The sequence below is a fragment of the Acomys minous genome (assembly GCF_964271855.1).
Source record: "Acomys minous genome assembly, chromosome: 14".
Classification (NCBI taxonomy): domain Eukaryota; kingdom Metazoa; phylum Chordata; class Mammalia; order Rodentia; family Muridae; genus Acomys; species Acomys minous.
Window position 1 is genome coordinate 8,574,896 of NC_140496.1, and position 17,833 is coordinate 8,592,728.

General features: G+C 51.3%; 1 protein-coding gene across 1 annotated transcript in view; it reads right to left on the reverse strand.

Annotated features, from left to right (window-relative positions):
* Positions 1-2,409: 2,409 nt before the first annotated feature.
* The window catches only part of CRISPLD2 (cysteine rich secretory protein LCCL domain containing 2), a 57,059-nt gene continuing 41,635 nt past the window's right edge, over positions 2,410-17,833 (reverse strand). The window contains exons 14-15 of the mRNA XM_084756448.1: positions 15,268-15,401; positions 2,410-4,818 (exon numbers count right to left, since the gene is read on the reverse strand). Coding sequence (XP_084612574.1) covers positions 4,764-4,818; positions 15,268-15,401 — 189 coding nt within the window. The 3' untranslated portion in view covers positions 2,410-4,763. The remainder of the gene's footprint in view (positions 4,819-15,267; positions 15,402-17,833) is intronic.

Below are 17,833 nucleotides of genomic sequence, written 5' to 3' on the forward strand. Positions count from 1 at the left end.
GCCTGACTATCTGGGATTTCTTTCTTTTTTTTTTTTAATATTTATTTATTTTATGTGCATTGGTGTTTTCGCTTGCATGTATGTCTGTGTGAGGGTGTCAGACCTTGGAGTTACAGACAGTTGTAAGCTGCCATGTGGGTGCTGGGAATTGAACCCTGGTCCTCTGGAAGAACAATCAGTGCTCTTAACCACTGAGCCATCTCTCCAGCCCCCATCTGGGATTTCTTTTTTTGTTTTGTTTTGTTTTTTTTGTTTTTCGAGACAGGGTCTCTCTGTAGCCTTGGCTGTCCTGGACTCACTTTGTAGACCAGGCTGGCCTCGAACTCACAGCGATCCACCCACCTCTGCCTCCCGAGTGCTGGGATTAAAGGCGTGCGCCACCACGCCCGGCGCCATCTGGGATTTCTTAACAAGTGAATAGAATAGATACCTACTCGGCCTCCAGTATGACACATGAGAAGGACATCATGCCCCTGTCCAGCACCCACACCCTGCGTCTCACTATGAACACACACTGGCCATCTCACTGGAGGCACATTCTACAAGCCATCTGCCAGTACTCTGTACCATGCCAACAGCATGCACAGAGAAGCCAAGCACAGCCATTCAGATGCTAGGACACCTAAGACATGTGAACCACACAGGGCTCTCTGCGGAGACCTGCCACGGCACAATGGTGACAAAAGTGCTGAAGCAGGGCCGGGAGGGAGAGGAGGAGCTGCAGAATGGACTCCAACTGAGGCCAGGCTCTTCTGGCTAATCTCTCCTCTGCTGGGGATGGGGCTTGTGTGTGATAGTTCTCATTAGAACTTTCTTCCCTGTGCTTGGGGAAGTGGCTTCCTAGGATACACACCTACCGGAAGCAGCCACTCACAGCAGAATGATGCTAGCACCTGCATGTGATAGCTAGAGTCACACTCTACCAGGTGCTCAGTGACACTCACGTCAGCCTCATCTCTGCCATAACCTCACAAGACCATAGGCAACAAGACACTATTGTTTCTGCCCCTGGCTGGCAAGGTGGCATATGCTCAAAGGGTTGCAGCTGGTTTCCCATGTCCCACGGTGGGCACTGAGTAGTGTCAGGCCTGCAAAGTGGGACATTGGAGTCTCAGCTCCCTAATCAGGACCTGGGGCAAGTCTTTCCTTATCTGACCTCTGACCCCTTAATATGGCTCTAGAAACAGGCATATGGCCCATTTCTAAAGGTTCATAAAAGCTGAGAGATGGGATGTGACTCCTAGGGCAAGTGCTTGAGTGCCATATACAGAGTTCCTGGCTCAATCTCCAGCGCCTCGGACCTACCATGCAACCAATCAACCAACTAAACAATCACTCCAGCAACTAACTAACCAGTCAACCAAACCCACCACACAACCAACCAACCAACCAACCAAACAACATCAATCAACTAACCAAGTAATCAGTCAACCAAACCGTCCCACTCACCTACCAACCAACCAACCAACCAATCAACTAACCAACTGGTCCAACAACCAATCAGCCAAACCCACCAAACAGCCAATAACCAAGCAATCAATCGACAAAGTTACCAAACAACTAATCAGATTATGCGCAAATATTAAACATCAGCAAACAAAAGCAAGCTCCCGGAGGAAGCCAGGGACCTTTTCTTCCCTGACAAAGATGCCATGGGTGGAGGTCAGCTGGCCCTTCCACTTTGCTCTTGTCTCTGGCTCAGGTGATCTGACCAGTGTCCTCTGGTAAAGGGCAGAGGGGGTGAGAGGCCTGGACGCCACCACCTCTGCTTTCTGATTCCCCCCCCCCCATGGGTGTTTCTGGAAGGAAGAGCATGAGGTGGCAGGGTCCCTGGATGAGAAGACCACGCCCTCCAAGTAGTACAGTGGCAGAGCTGCCCCTGGGGTCAACTTCTGGAGAACAATCCTGTTCTAGATTCCTATGCTGGCTTTTTAACCTCTGAAGTGGGCATTTTGGGGTGTGGGGCCATGATATGACTTCTTCTTACAGAAATGAGGGAGGTGCCAGGGGCACACACCGAGGCCCTGCCATGGGGGAAATAGTGAAAGGATACAAACCATGAACAGTGGTCTCCAGGGAGCCAGCCCTACCTGCACCTTGACTGTAGTTATCAAAGCCACCCACTCAGTCTTTACTCTTGTCACTCTAGCTCTTGACAGGTCCTTGGCAAAAGACCCAGCGGTCCTCACTGCTCAAAGTGAAGTCTCGGTTTGTGGAAAACACAGCATCTTGAGTCCCACACTCGCTTTGCATGCCAGAACCTACATTTTTTTTTTAAGTCACCAGTCTCTTGACTATGCTCTGAGGTCCCCCACAATGCCACCAGGGGCCTCCCAGCTGCTTGGAGTTTGTCAGTCAAGGCAAATGAGCTCCCAAGTGATGCTATCTAGAAAAGATGAGCTACTGGGATGTGTTAGAAATCAAATCAGTTTTATTGAAACCATAGCAACAACCAGTGTGGCCCTGTTAACATGCGAAGCACAAAAACTTACAGTAAACTTTTGTACATAGAAAGTTGTAAAATACTTAATTTTTCATAGAAAAAAAGCACACAGTAAACTGTGGGCCAAGAGAGCCTACAGATCATGGAGAGTTAGTGCCCCCTCTGAGCAGACCGGGCACAGCTTGGAAGCAAATGGAAACTATCACAGGGCAGAGTTGGTATACAGCTGGCGAGAGAGTGGCCACTTTAAACTTCAGAGAGCCGCTGGACATGCAGGGTCAGAAGGGCCCCCTGCCCTCCCACATCAAGGTTTGTCATTTGTAGTTTTGTTTCCATTTTTCTAAAGTAGAGGGCTTCCAGTTTCAAACTATTGGTGAAGAAGAGCCAGGCTGCTATAGGCCAAGCTCTGAGCGAGGCTCTTGTGGCTGGTGGAAGGGCAGCTGGGGAGCGCGAAGGACCCCAGTGCTCACAGCAAGTTTCCCTGGAGATGGGATTGGTTGCTTATTCTACAGAAACCCCCTCCACAGGCTGAGCAGATGTCTGCTCCCACATCTGGGTCAAACAGTTTGTGCCTGCAAAGATGCATGCCCCCCGCCCCTCACATGTGAGGCGGAAACAGCTGCTGAGAGGCTAACTAGGGCTGGTTCAAGGTTTAATGCTTTTTATAAATTCCCCAGGAGAGATAGGTCCAGGGGAAGCTATCTCAGCATTTAGGAGGCCAGCCTGGGCTACATAATGAGTCAAGGCCAGCCTGGACTACAGATAAGCAACCATTTAACTCAACTAAGTCTATGTGGCTCCCCCATAGGGAGGGCTTTGTTCAGACTCCCTTAGGGTTTGGTTTGGTTTTGTTTTTAAAGAACTATTTGTACTTTTACTCATGGGTGTGTGTGCAGTGCCTGTGGAGAGCATAGCCCCCACCCCCACCCCCCGGAGTGAGTTAGCACTGAATATGAACAGCCTGTGAGTGGAGGAACTAAACTCAGGTTTTCTGTTAGAGCAACAAGAGCTGTTAACCACCAAGCCATCTCCTCAGCCCTTTTGCTTGGGGGTGATTTTTTTTCCTACTTTTTTTTTTTTTTTTTTTTTTGTCTAGGAAATATTTGGCTGGAACACGAAACCTCATTTGAGGCCAGCACTCACGGCCACTCTGCAACACCCCCAGGACCGGAGTGGGATTTCACCTTCTCTAGAGTAAGCTGTTTACAAAAGCACGTTTCATTTTACAGTGGGTTTGGGCTGGGCTCCTAAGTGATGGAAGCCAGGGCTTGGAGCCCAGGGATGCTGGCAAGAGCCGAGCTGCACCAATAGGAACAGGAGTCTTTCCTGTGTGTCCCGGCTCCTCTCCCTAGTGGTGTCATGGGTGGTTTTACAACCACAGGCCACTCCATTAACCTCCACGAGGAATGTGCCAGGAATCCATTTCTCCCACAGCTGAAAACTAGGTCATCCAAACCAGGGGGAAGGCGACACTGAGGTGTCACTCAAACAGCGGCAGTGAGAGAGCCCTTGTTCTAAGAAGTGAGCAGATGCCTAACCCTGGAGCCTTTCGAAAAGCCAAGCCCCAGAGGACACTTAGAGCAGCCTGGGGTGGGACAGAAGCCACAGGGTCACGCGATGGGGGCAAGGCTCCTGATGCATCGGTCCTCCATGAGACCAAAGGTCATGTGAAAACAGGCCACACAGACAAGGACAAAGACAAAGACAAGACAAACCTCTGGATGCTCCCAACTTTAAATAGACCAGCTCTGCTGGACATATAAGCATGTGACTGCCAAGAGGGTTGGGGACATGGAGCAAGGACACCAACAGGATAGAGCCCAGGTTTTGCCCTGGGCCTCTCCCTGTGGCCCATCTGTCTGACCAGCAAACACAGAACTTATTTCTCTGTTGGTAGGGCGGACCATAACCTTAGGGCTGTCGGGTCTCGTCATCCAGACAAGAGTCCCATTCACGACACATCTCAAACCTGTATCCTCAAGGGTTTGAAAGCCTCCCCCCTCTACCCACCAAAGAAAAAGTGGCAAGGAGCGTCTCCGTGAGCAGCTCTTGAGAGGAGATGATGAACGACGGGATGGGGACGGACAGCGGCCTGGCCGGTCTGGGCACTGGCTGTCCAGCTAGGGCTTGCTGCTCATGAAGAACGGTGCTCTGTCACCCTTGCCAAAGGCCATGGAGGGACAGGACATTCAATGACGCTAAAAGGAAGATTCCTGACTCTCCGTAATCCCTCACCCCACCCCCAAAGGACAGAGTACAGATAAAAAGCAGGACCCCGAAACCCAGTAGATGACACCCCCTTCTCCCCAGGTCTCCACAGTCACTGTCTGACGGCGAAGATCCGGAAGGCATTCCCATCCTGAGGAGTATTCAGGCTGCAAGAGAAGGGGGGAGGGGGGAGAGGTTACAAGAGCAGTGAGCAGGGGGGTGGCTGACAGGATGGGCAGGATGGTGAGGGCAGAACCCACAGAAGTCACACCCAGCTGGACAAGCCCGCTCACAGTGACAGGAAGCTGCACTGTGAGTCCATGCTGGGGCTGCAAAATTATATTCTGACTCAAGGCCCCCCACCACCACACCACACACCACACACACACACACACACACACACACACCACACACACACACACCACACACACACACACCACACACACACACACACACACACACACACACACACACCACACACACACCACACAACACAACACACCACACCACACACACACACACACACACACACACACACACACACACACACACACGGGGTTTGTTGACACCTGTCTCAGACATCTGGTTGACAGATGCTTTAAAGGAATGCAAGAGGGGCGCATATACCCAAATGCTACCCAATGCTGTCCTGGGTCCACTGTCCTTTCCTAGGCAGGGCTATTGTTATTGTCCGTACACACAGGGGGAAAACAGACAGCAAGGAATCAAGAGACCAACTGGAATCACACAGTTAATCAAAACCAGGCTCTTTGGATGAGTCAAATCCTCCAGGGATTTTTGTTTGTCTTGAGAGACAGGGTTTTAGGCATCCTAGGCTGACCTCGAACTTTTCATACAGAGTAGGGTGCCCCTGAACTCCTGATCGTGCTGGCTTCACCTCCCAAGTGCTACCACACCTAATTTATGCAGTGCTGGGGATTGAGCCCCGGGCTGTAGGCTTGCTAGGCAAGCTGGGCAGGTGCTCTCACCTTGAGCTGCATTCCCATCCCTCAACCAGATTTTAAAAACAGCTTTACAGTAATATAACGACCGGTGAAATTCAGCCATGTTCTCCGACCTCTACACCAGCGCCATATTATGTACACACACAAGATGAATAAATGCTCACAGAGGTCCTTCCAGCCTCCCCTCCTTCTGTACTGGCACCACTGCCCCTGTGGATTTGCCTGTTCTAGAAGACCCACGCTTTCTGCCCATAGGGGCACATGCTTGGGAGGTGGACTGCTGTTAAACTACATCCACATTTTTAAAACTTCAAACCCAGCTTCTCATGTGGCCACGTTGTGTCCATGACCATCCATAATGCACTGAGGATTTTGGAGGCTCACAGCCCCCTGCCCCCACTGACATCCGCTACTGTCTTGTGGCTTTCATATGCGTGTTCTGGGAACTCTGGCCTGAACCTGCATCTCCAATGATTCAGTGTGCTGAGTGACCCTCCCAAACTCAGCAGCTGTGCCTGGAACACGGCTAGACAGATGGCTTTCCTAATGCTGGCAAGTCTTTTTTTTTTTAAAGACATTTATTTATTATGTATACAGTGCTCTGCCTGCATATACACTCACAGGCCAGAAGAGGGCATCAGATTACACTGTAGATGGTTGGGAGCCACCATGTGGTTGCTGGGAATTGAACTCAGGACCTCTGGAAGAGCAGTCAGTGCTCTTAACCACTGAGCCATCTCTCCAGCCCTGGCAATTCTTTTTAACGTGGTGGTGGGGGCAGGGGGGCGGTGATGGAACCTGAGCCCTTACGCATGTCAGGCAAGCGCTCTACCACTGAGCTGCAGCCCGGGGGGCTCCACCTTCCAAGTCCTCAACTGGGTTATCTTCAGGTTGAGTTATAAGACTGTATAGACAGGTATGCCTGTGTGCAGGCACACACATGCTCACTCACACACACACATCCACACTTGCAGTGTGAAATCTTTTCGTACATGTAGAATTTGCAAGCTTGGTCTCCCATTCTGTAGCTAGCTTTCCTGCCTCCCTCCCTCCATTCCGAACCCTCCCTTTACCTCTCCTCCTCTCCCTTCCTCTCCTTGCCTCCTTTGACAGGAAGTTTATCTTTCTCACCAGCTCTAGGGCCCAGTCACGGAGCTCTCCCGAAAGGCCACTCTTTTTGGCTGCAGACAGCCAGGATTTTCGTTGTTGTTGTTTTCTGAGACAGGGTTTCCGTGTATAGCCCTGGCTGTCCTGGAACTCTTTCTGTATGCCAGGATAGCTTACAGTTCAGAGATCCGCCCGTCTCTGCCACCAGAGTGCTGACATTAAAGATGTGTGACACACACTCACCTGCTAGCCAGGCTTCTTGGCTGCCGCACGGCTTAGTCGCGGAGCATACACACTTGGTGTCTACTTTTCTTTGCTCTCTTAAGATTTACTGCATGTGTGTTCCTGAGTGTGTGTTTGTGCACCATGTGCATGTGGTGTCCGTGGAGGACCGAAGAGGAGTCAGAACCCCTATAGCTGGATGGAGTTACAGGCAGCTGTGAACTGCTCAACTTAGGTGCTGGGACCCAAACCCGGTCTTCTGCGAGAGTGCTGAGTGCTGAGTGCTCCTAACCACTGAGCCCTCTCTCCAGCCCCCTTCTATTCATTTCCTTAATGGTGTCTACAAAAGTTTAAAATTACCCAATTTATCATTTTTTTTTTACAATTATGCTTTTGGTGTTATATGTAAGAAAGCAATGCCTATTTCGTGGTCACACTAGCTTAAGCTTACCTTCTTCTGAGAGCTTTTACGTTTTAAGTCTTACATCCATTTGGGTTGGTTTTATATACGGTAGGAGGCCTGGCCCAAGTTCACAATTTTGTGTGTCAATTTTCAGCTAGGAATCCTCTAGACCCCATCTACACACACACACACACACACAAAATAAACTATTTAAAGGAAAAGTGGAGTCCTGGCTGTTGCGTGGGACACAACTATAAGTTGTGCAGGAGGGATTTGCTTCCTTCGGAATCTCGCTGTTCTGCAGCGAGCTCTGCTCCCCTATGGCCTGTGCTGCTTGGGTCCCTGTAGCCCACACACTACCTTCTACTCAGCCATCACGTAGATGAGACCACACACAAACCACACACAAGCACTGACACACAAGCACGACTCTTTTTTTCTTCACTTAGTGATATAACCTGGAATTTTAACTTTGTTAATTGGTTTTTGGAGATGCGAATCTGGCTGTGTAGCCCAGGCTGGCCTCACACCTGTGGCCATCCTCTTACCTCAGCCTCCCGTGTACTAGGAACACCAGAATGGGCCACCATACCTTGCTGGAATGTTCTTATTCCATTTCCCCAGCTGCAGGGCACTCTGATAGATTTAAGTTATATCGGTCTGGGACTCTCAAAACGGAGGCAGCATTCCTTGCAGTTGTCATGTTATGGGCAGGCACCGCGGTCCAGGCACCCAAGTATGAGTTCTGGGGCCTCTGGGTACAGGGTTGTTGGGTCAAAATTTGGATGTGAGCTCAATGTGGTGGCATGTCCCTATAGCCTATAACTCGGGAGGCTGAGGCAGAAGGATAACAAATTCCAGGCCAGCACGGGCTACAGAGTAAGATTCTGTCCCCAAGGGGGTAAAGAAGGCACAAGTACTGGGGACATGGCAATACAGTTAGTGACAAAGCGCTTACCTTGCACAAGGCTCTGGGTTCCGTCCTCACCACAATAACAACAACAACATAAAGCACGAGTGTATCTGAGATTGTGAGAACTGCCAAAACATTTCTTGTAAGCATTGCACTGATACCTCCAGGAGGAGGCACGCAGGGTGGCCAGTTGACCTGAGAGGCCCTGTTCTCAGTGGGGAAGGGTGTCCACAGCTACAGCACACACACTGCATCTTATGAAAATGCCTGGACAGCCTGGCCATAGTTTATCAACGCCATTTCCTGCAGGGTCTCCGCCGGGAGCAGAGGAACCCAGATTGGACCAAACCCCTGGACCTGACAGCTGGCCAGGCCCTGGGCAGCCCAGGGAGCTACAGTCCTGCGGGATCCAGCTGCTTGGAATTCCAGCTTGTTTTTCTGCCTTCCCCGTGGCAGCCTCATGCTCTTGGCTACCCCGGGGTTGAACCTTGGAGAAACGTATCAGCTAGACCTGCTCAGTGACACGGTGTCACACAGAGGTGTAAGACCGGGACCTGGTGGGGTGCTCCCAGAGGTTGCCAAAGCCAAGCAGAGGGAAAGGGGCAGCTCCGAGGGGCCAGGCTCACCCGGCAGCTGGGCTGGTTTCTGTAAAGTGCCTTCTGCTCCTTGGGTTTAGGGCTGAAGAACTCCCAGGGCTCTCCGTTCACTAAGGAGCCAGGAGAACCACCCAGGGCCACGTGCTCCCTGCCTGCCCTGCACGTGAGCAAGCCATGGCAGGGGAAGGAACAAGGGAACTGGAAAGAGTCCTGGTCGGATGCTGGGTGCTGGCACATGCAACTCTGGCAAGGGAGCCCAGAGGCTGGCTGGCTCCAAGGCTGGAGCACCCAACATCTTGCCTGAAAGTCCTCTGCACGCTTTGCAGCAGGGAGCTGAGCAGAGGGGCCCATGCGTGCTCTCTTCCTGCAGCCACACACTCACTAAGCTTATCACGCAGGTCACTAGCCCGCTGTGTCTGTCTGAGGAAGGGTACATAGGGTGTGATACATGGCAAGTTGTCTCTCCCCACCCCTGCCTTTCCCAAACCCGGCCCTCAGATGCTCTTTATGGGTCAGCTCGTGACCCCCACATATGACTGGAGAAAGTTTAGCTGAAGCACCTCTAGGTTGTTTCTGTAAAATTGGGGTATGGTGTAAGCATGAACCAGAAGTCAACATCAGGTATCTCCCTCAATTGCTCTTTGAGACAGGACCTCTTACTGAAGCTGAGGTTAGCCTTTTGGCTAGGCTAGATGGCCAGCAAGCCTCCAGGACATGCCTCTCCCCACCTTCTTCATAACACGTACCCCCATGCCAAGCTTCATGTGGGTGCTGGGATCTGAACTCAGGTCCTCACACTTGCACACTTTACCTACCGGGCCATCTCCTAAGCCCTTGAGATAACTGGCTTTCATAAAGGGCACTAAATAAATTGATGTTTTTAAAAGGCATCAAAAATCTCCCTGCTAGTTCTAAATGACTCAACAGTTTGCCTACCATTCAACTACTGTTTACTGCACACGGTACACGCCAGGCTCCGGGTTCAGCATGTTGCAGGTGGGGTGGTAGCAAGACAGATTCTGGCCTTCAAGGAGCCTACACCAGACAAACATGCGCAAGGAAATTCCACAGAGTGATGACTTGGGAAAGACACAGGCAGGCTGGGGCTGCATGAGGGCAACATCGGGAGTGGGGGAAGGGTGCCTCCCAGGGAGGCAGCGCCTGTCTTCGGGTGTGGATGGCAGGAAGGCTCGGCCAACAGCCACACAGGGAGCTGAGAGGGCTCCGGGTCAGAAGACAGCAAGTGCCTCCACATGCTCCAGAAACAGGGGTGGGATGGAGCGGGGGGTGGGGGAAACAGGAGGTGGAAGTGTGTGGTGAGGTGCTGGGGGGCGATGCCTCAGGGTGGAGCAGGTGTTTCTGGGCACTGGCAGGCGGGTTTTGTTCCCAATGCAGCAGGAAGTCATTGGCGGGAAGGGCTCCACCGGAGTTGCGTACAGACATGAAGAGGGAACCAGAGTGGTCGTGGCCTTTCTCTAAGAGGAAGTTACCTGAGGGACCTGCTGGGGTGTGGTGGGAATTGCACAAAGCGTGCAGAAAACTTAACGAGGAAGGAAACAGCTGGACATGACGCCACCGTAAACACGCAGCAATCTGTCCACTGCATGAGGACCGTGGGCCCCCCAGAAGGCAGCACGGTGAAACATGCCCCACAGTGTGCTCAGCCATGCTGCCAGTGCAGTGCAGTGCCCTCTCAGAACCAGGCTGGGTATAGAGGCATACCCTTTTAACCTTAGCAAAGATGGGCTGATTTCTGAATATGAAGCCAACTTGATCTATACAGAGAGTTCTAGGCCAGCTAGGGCTATACAGTGAGACCCTGTCTGAAACGTAAAAAATATTTTCACTACCAGGGCCCAGCGGGTAAAAGAGCTAGCTGCACGGGCCTGATGACCTGAGGTTGATCCGGAACCAAAATAAGAGGCCAATGAACTCAATCTATAGCCCCAGCACCTCTGTAGCTACACAGGAGGTAGAGACAGGAATTCTCTGGAAGCTCACAGGCCAGCTAGTCCAGAGTCTGCTACTCAACAGAAACAGGGGAGATGCTACCTTAACACTGTGGAAGGAAAGAACTGATTCCATATATCTGTTCTCTGACCACACACACACACACACACACACACACACACACACACACACTCATTCACTCACTCATACATAGACATAGACATACACTTACACACACATTCACAGGCACAAACATATACACACTCACACATAGACACAGATACACACATACAAACACACACAGAGAGACAGACACACTCACACACAGACACAGAAACACACTAACATACACACTCACAAGCACAAACGTACACACCCACACACACAAACACACACTTACACATACACACTCACACCAACACACACCCTATTTGTATTACCTCTTTAAAGCCTCTCAAATGCTAAGAAGGACAAAAGAGGAGGCAGGAGGGGGCAGGGAGGCCCTCTTGAAGGCCAGGGCACAGCTGGTCTGAGGATCTGCAGAGGCTCTTGGAATCAGGCCTCCCTCAGGACAGGAGGGGCAGCCCAGCAGAGTCTCCATCTGAAAGGAAGACCTTCTGCCATCTGGGACCTTCCAGCACAGCATAGAGTGAGAGAGAGAGAGAGAGGACAGCTAGTTCCAGAGCAGCACGACCTGTGCCTGCAAAGTTGGCCGCTGGCCTCAGGGAGTCATGGAATCCTGGGACACAGAGGGATCTAGGACTCTGGCCTCAGAGAGGAGGGATTGCATTCTTGTTGCTAAGAGGTGCTGAAGTTGGACCCGGTGTGCAGGCCTGGATGCTTGGTTCAAGCCTTGTCTTGTATTCGAACTCAGCCCATGAAACTTAGTGAAACTCTTTCTCAAAACTAAAATGCAAAAAGAGGAGCTGGAGATGTGGATTAGTAACAAGAGTGCTGCCCTAGCATGGTGAGCCCCTGGGTTCAATCCCAGTGTGGTAAGGGAGGGAGGGAGGAAGCCCTGGCTGTCTGTGTATACACATACGCAGCTCTCCTCTGGGCAGATCTGTGTTCTAGCCGCGCTCTGCCAAGTCTCACCCTAGTCCTGATGGGACCTGCCAGAGTCTGCACTTGGGAGGCTGAGGCAGGGGGATCATAAATTCAAGGCTGGTCTTTCATACAAAGGCCCAGCCTCAGGGAAACAAACAAAACTGAAGCAGACCGACCCAGACTCGGCCTTCATTTGTAACCCCTTTTCTGGGCCTCACTTTCCACTTTTGAAAAGCCAAGTTTGCCAAAATACTCCGTCTTGAGAGACATCATGAGCGCTAGGCTTAAAAATCAAATGCGAGCGAACATCTCTCTCCTTTACTTTTTACTGTGGCTCCTGGAGCTGCTGGCCTCTGAGTGGCTCACAATGATGTCGGCCCTTAGGATGGAGATCTCTATCTATCCCTACTTCCATCCCCTTCCTCAGCCCCAGGTCAGTGCCCAGCACGGAGAGTCCCCCACATTCTCTGGATGATTCTGCAGGCAGGTGAAAACCTGCCTGAATGCACCCCATGCCGACAGTTTACTATTCATGACGATGACGGAACGCTCCTGTCACCATGGTCTAAGAAGCCCTAGGCTGACTGGCATCTCTCTCTGGGTACCTATCTGCTCTCTGTGAGGATGCTGCTTAGTTAGTCTAAGCCCCACGTTTGGGAGAGAACAGGTTGTCCTAGAGAGCCTCACTTCTACACACCCACCTTTCACAACTTCCAGGAAACCTCCTCCCCCAAGAAGACCGTTGTGAAATCAAAGCTATCACATCAGCCAGTGGAGGCAACACGCCACACCATTCAGGATTTAAAGTGCCATTTGCCAGGCTAGGAGCGGTGGCATGGGCCTACGGAATCCCAGTACTTGGGAAGCAGGGCCAGGATGATTAGAACTTCAAGATCATCCTCAGCTACACAGCCACTGGGAGGCCAGCCTGGTCTCCCTATGAGATGGCTCAGCAGGTAAAAGTGCTTGCTGCATGCCAAGGCCGACAGCATGAGTTCTAATCCCTGGGACCCACGTGGTAGAGGAGAAAACTGACTCTTGCAAGTTACCCTCTGACCTCTACATGCTGTTGTGGTACATGTGTGCCCACACAATAAATGTAAGAATAAATTTTTTTTTAAAGTACTTGAATTAGAAATAAAATGCTGGGATGGAGAGATGGCTCAGAGGTTAAGAGCACTGGCTGCTCTTCCAGAAGTCCTGAGTTCAATTCCCAGCAACCACATGGTGGCTCAGAACCATCTATAATGAGATCTGGTGCCCTCTTCTGGCAGGCAGACACGTATGCAAGCAGGATGTTGTATACATAATAAACAAATCTTTTTTAAAAAATTTAAAAATTAAAAAAAATAAAAAGAAATAAAATGCTATTTGAAAACACTGGCTACAGAATGCTCCATACCTAATGACTGTTGGGATCATGTCTGACGTATCGAGGATGGCTGAGGTCATGTGACACAAGAGGTGGCCAGGGCACCGCCATGCTCAAAGCATTTCTGCTGGAGTCTCATGGCCCAGGCTTCAATGCCCTGCTCGGCCCCTGGATCTCACCTCTGTCTGCCCCTACCAGGTGGCCAGGCCCACACCACAGGATGGAGGTCCAGCATCATGGTCCTTGATGGACACAGTGCCTGGGAATGTGAGGGCTTCCCATGTGGGGGAGATCACATGGACGAGTAGGGATTAAAGAGCACGCTGGTATCAGGAGGAAGGAATCTGTGTAAGGCCTTCGTGCCCCTCTGAGAGCCAAGTCATGTGACCCTAGAAATGTGGCCACACAGTCCTGTAAAAAGAGCCTGTTTTTCAGGGTTTGGGAAACCTGGACAGCGCAGCCCCATCATCCACTTAGGAGGAGTCACACTCTTATAGCTTTTGGTTCCCACTTAGAACTTTCTCTCCTGGAGGGAGGAAAGAGCCTCATGAGGCTCGGGAAGCTCCTGAGGGTTATGGGATTCACTAGGTCCCTCCCACAGCCTGAGAGAGACAGACAGACCTGGGGCCTGTGAGAACCAAAGAAAGCAGCTGCCCGCAGCTTCCCAAGATGTAGCATATAATCACATCTCTGTGGCCTCCAGAGTCATGAGAAAGAAAGGTCATGACAACAAGCGTGCACTCATATGAGCCAGGCCCTCTCTGTCCCAGGAAGGTCTCTTGACAATCCCTCACACCTTATAGGCCAAGACTGGGGGTGGGGATTGGGGTGGGGTGGAAAGCAGGGCCTTCTCTTAAGTGTGTACCCTCAGGAGGAAACCACAGGGGAAATGAGTCTTTGTAATTCATCTCCACAGAATAGGGTCACTTAATTAAACAGCCTAGCAGCCCTGAACAGAGGTTGCTCTGGAGAACACTCTAGAAAGCCATACTAAGGCCACAGAGGTCAGCTGGGGATCTGAGCGTACACCTGGACTATGTGCCAGTGTCTTGCAGGAAGGATGCTCATCACTGTGACTCAGGCCCCAAAGTGGTAAAGTGCCCAGAGCCATGTGCACCCAACGCTGCCCCACACTGCAGCCATCAGACATAGCAGGGACAGGAAGCTAGCCTTGTGATTGCATAAGAGAAACCCCAGAGCTGTCATCACGACTCTTACTTCCTGCCTGTCACCACCAGTGACTCTTGTCATCAATCCCATGAGGGCGGGGAAGCTGGCGAAACTACCAAGCATAGATGCAGCTGCTGGAGGAGAGGGTGTCCCAGTCTCCTGGTCCTGTTGTGCTCACTTCACAGAGAGAAAAACAACGTAGCCTCCAGACTGAGGTGACAAGTGCCCAAAGCAGAGGCAGGTGCCAGTTGCAGACACCCCTGGAGACAGTGAAAGCCCATGGGGTTCCGCATTCATGTGCAGCTCTCAAGACTATGATTTCAGGGATTATTTCTATAGTTTGTGTGCAGCTTTCAGAGCTGTTGGGGTGCTAGCTTGGTCCTCCATGCCTTATGGGATAAATGCACACACACTCGCTCATACACACATATGCCAAGCACATGTGTGCACATACATACACCCACATCTGTACATATCCACCCTCACACATACATATGCATGCACATGTGTGCACCTATACACACAGACACGTATGCACACATATGTGCACACATGAAGAAAAAGAGCTAGAAGACTAAATGCCCAAAAAGAAATTTAAAAAAAAATCACAGCAGTTTTCCCAGGTGATGGGTAGTAGGTAAATGCTATACCCTGGGCATAGCTAATATGTCTACATTTTCCACAAAGCAAGTGTCAGAAATAGAAGAAGAAAACTTCTTGAAAAACAAAAGGATCAAAAAAGAAAGAAAGAAAGAAAGAAAAACAAAAGGATCAAAGGAAAAGATCACAGGCTTGACCTGGACACTATGGTGACAATGAACAAGCCAGCTTTGAAAAATAAGAAGCCGCTGCGCCCAAGGGCCAGCCCTACCTCTCTGACTGCACTCCGTTCCTGAGCGAGCCCACGTAGCTCTTCTTTTTGTCCACGGGCATCACATCAGCATAGCCACCGTTCTCGTCGCTGATGACACCTGCGTGCACAGCAGCCTTGCAAATGCTGGAAGTCTGCAAGGACAGAAGGCTGTGGGTCAGTGCCAGGTCCCAGGCCCTGGTGCTGTTCTGTCCACACTGACCCCAGCAAACAGCCCACCACCACCTCATCTCCTGAATGTCCCTCAGAGAACTTGCCATCGTCACCTATCCACAAATCCCTCTCTCGTCCCACAAATAGCTTTCGGAGCAGCCACACTGGCTGACCCTGGGGGATTTAGCAGGGACCAAAGGAAGACCAAACGCTTCCATGGAGTCAAGGGGGCAAATACACAGACATACAAACAAGGCCAATAACACCAGGTCATGAGACTGAAGTAGCCAGAAGGGGCTGCTTTAGAGCAGTGGTGGGCAGACTACTGATAGAGATGTTCCAGCCACATCCATGTGGATGTTTGTAAGTGGAGAGCATTCCAGGCAATGGGAGAAGACTGTGCAGAGGCCCTGACGTAGGAGGGAACACATTGTGTCCCAGGAGGAGAAAGCAGGCTAGAGTGGCTGGGATACAGTGACTTGGGCCAGCGTGGACACAGGTGGGCACTCTCAGATCTCTAGCGCACACCACGGTTCAGGCTGGCGTCGGGTGTGCTGTTTCCTAGACCTCAGGTAATTCAGGGCCTGCGTGATGGAGACTCTGAGTTCAAGGCTCATCGAATAGAAGATGGGCAGGGCACATCTGTGTACTTTTCATCCAGAAGTAGGACTATCCAGAGCGGTCCCTGGCAAGGACCAGGGCATCTGGTATCTATTTAAGACTGAGAGCTGCTGAGTCACCTCCCTGGCCATGTCCATGGTGCTATCCTCAGGTGGTGTCAGCTTTGTAGTTTAGACTGTGGATTCCACCTTTGTTTCCTGTGTGCTGGAGATGGACCCTGATGCTTTACGAATGCCAGCCTTGGAACTACATCCCCAGACTATGGTCTCCGTCTCTGATGCACCACGGGACCAGCTGCAGTCTTTTTGTGAAGATGACGTCCAAGTGTCTTAACCTCCTTCCTGGAGGTCTCAGCTGCACACACTGGAGCTGGGTTGATTGGCATGGGGAGGACCCATCCCCTGCCCAGTATAAGCACATGCTGGCCCTAACTGAATCTTAGTCCCAGCTGGGGCCCTATGATCCCATTTGAGCTAATGAGGTGGGTGGTACCCATTATTCCCACTTCCCAGGCCAACAAGCTGGGCACACAGGGTCAGTCACTTTGCCAAAGCCACTTAAGAGTTGTCGACGCCACCTGAAGCCAGGGTGAGGGCGAGGCCAGCATATCAACGGTCCCTAGAGATGACCACAGCTTAATCCCCAGACCTGTGAAAGGCAGAAGGGGTTTTGCAGATGGGATTAAGTTAAGGATGTTGGGGCAGGAGATTACCAGGCTTATCCCCGTGGCCCAGGGACATCACAGTGTCCTGTAACAGGGAGGGGCTCAGAGCTGGAACACATAAGACTCTCCTGGCCACTGCTGACATTGAATAGGCTGGGAGCCAAGGCATGCGGCGGCCTGTGGGGACTAGTAGAGGCCAGGGGCACTGGCTCTGTTGGTTGTCTTCTTGCCACCCTGAAGAATGGAGTCAGGTACATACCCCACAGTCTCCAGAGCCTTGAGTGCTGCATCTCAGAGCAGTGGCCAAGGCACTCCTTGGAGAGCATCATTTGGGGCTAGTTGATGTCCATCCTCCAAAGCCATGACACTCAAGAGTTACTGATACCTAAGAAGGTGTGCGACCATTTCCTCCAGGCTGGACTGACCGTGGCCATCGTCAGCAGCTATGGTCATTACGTGAGAGCCTCATGTGATCCAGATAAGGGAGGGAGGCTCCCAGGATCCTTAGGGAGGCTCCCAGGATCCTTAGCGACCCCCTTGCTTCTTGAGGTAACTTAGAAGATAAGGAGTTGACCGGGTCGGGGGTCTCTCCCTGTATAATTGTGAGCCACCCAGGGGGACTCTTTGATGGTATGGCTGCATATACACCATCCCTGGGACTTCCTGGTGGCCTGTGAATCACCCACAGTCTCGTAAGTAGCCCCAATAAACTCACTGGTTCAGCAAGCTGAGCCTACATGGAATTCTTTCTTTGGTCTCTGGGTGCCTTCTCCAGCTGGGGGGAAAAGTCACCTTGCATCCTGGGCAGTTAGAATTGTTGTCAAAGGCTGGAGAGTCCAGGAACCACTCCAACACTCCCACCCCCAAGGCTCAAAAACCGAAGGCCTTGTCTTTAACTCCAAGGAGACACAGCTTCTCTTTTTCAGTCAAAAATGTATGCCAAGTGGTCCTGGACAGTGGCTTGCGAGGCTAGGAAAGGCTGGTGGTGACTGGCAGCATCTGGTTCCAATCCCGAGTATAGCAGGATGGCTAGTCACCCTGTCTTTGCGGAGAAGCTTTTTTTTTTTTTTTTAATTTTCTTCCCCTGGAGACCCACAACTTCCAATTCTCAAAGAGGTTTGTCCTTCT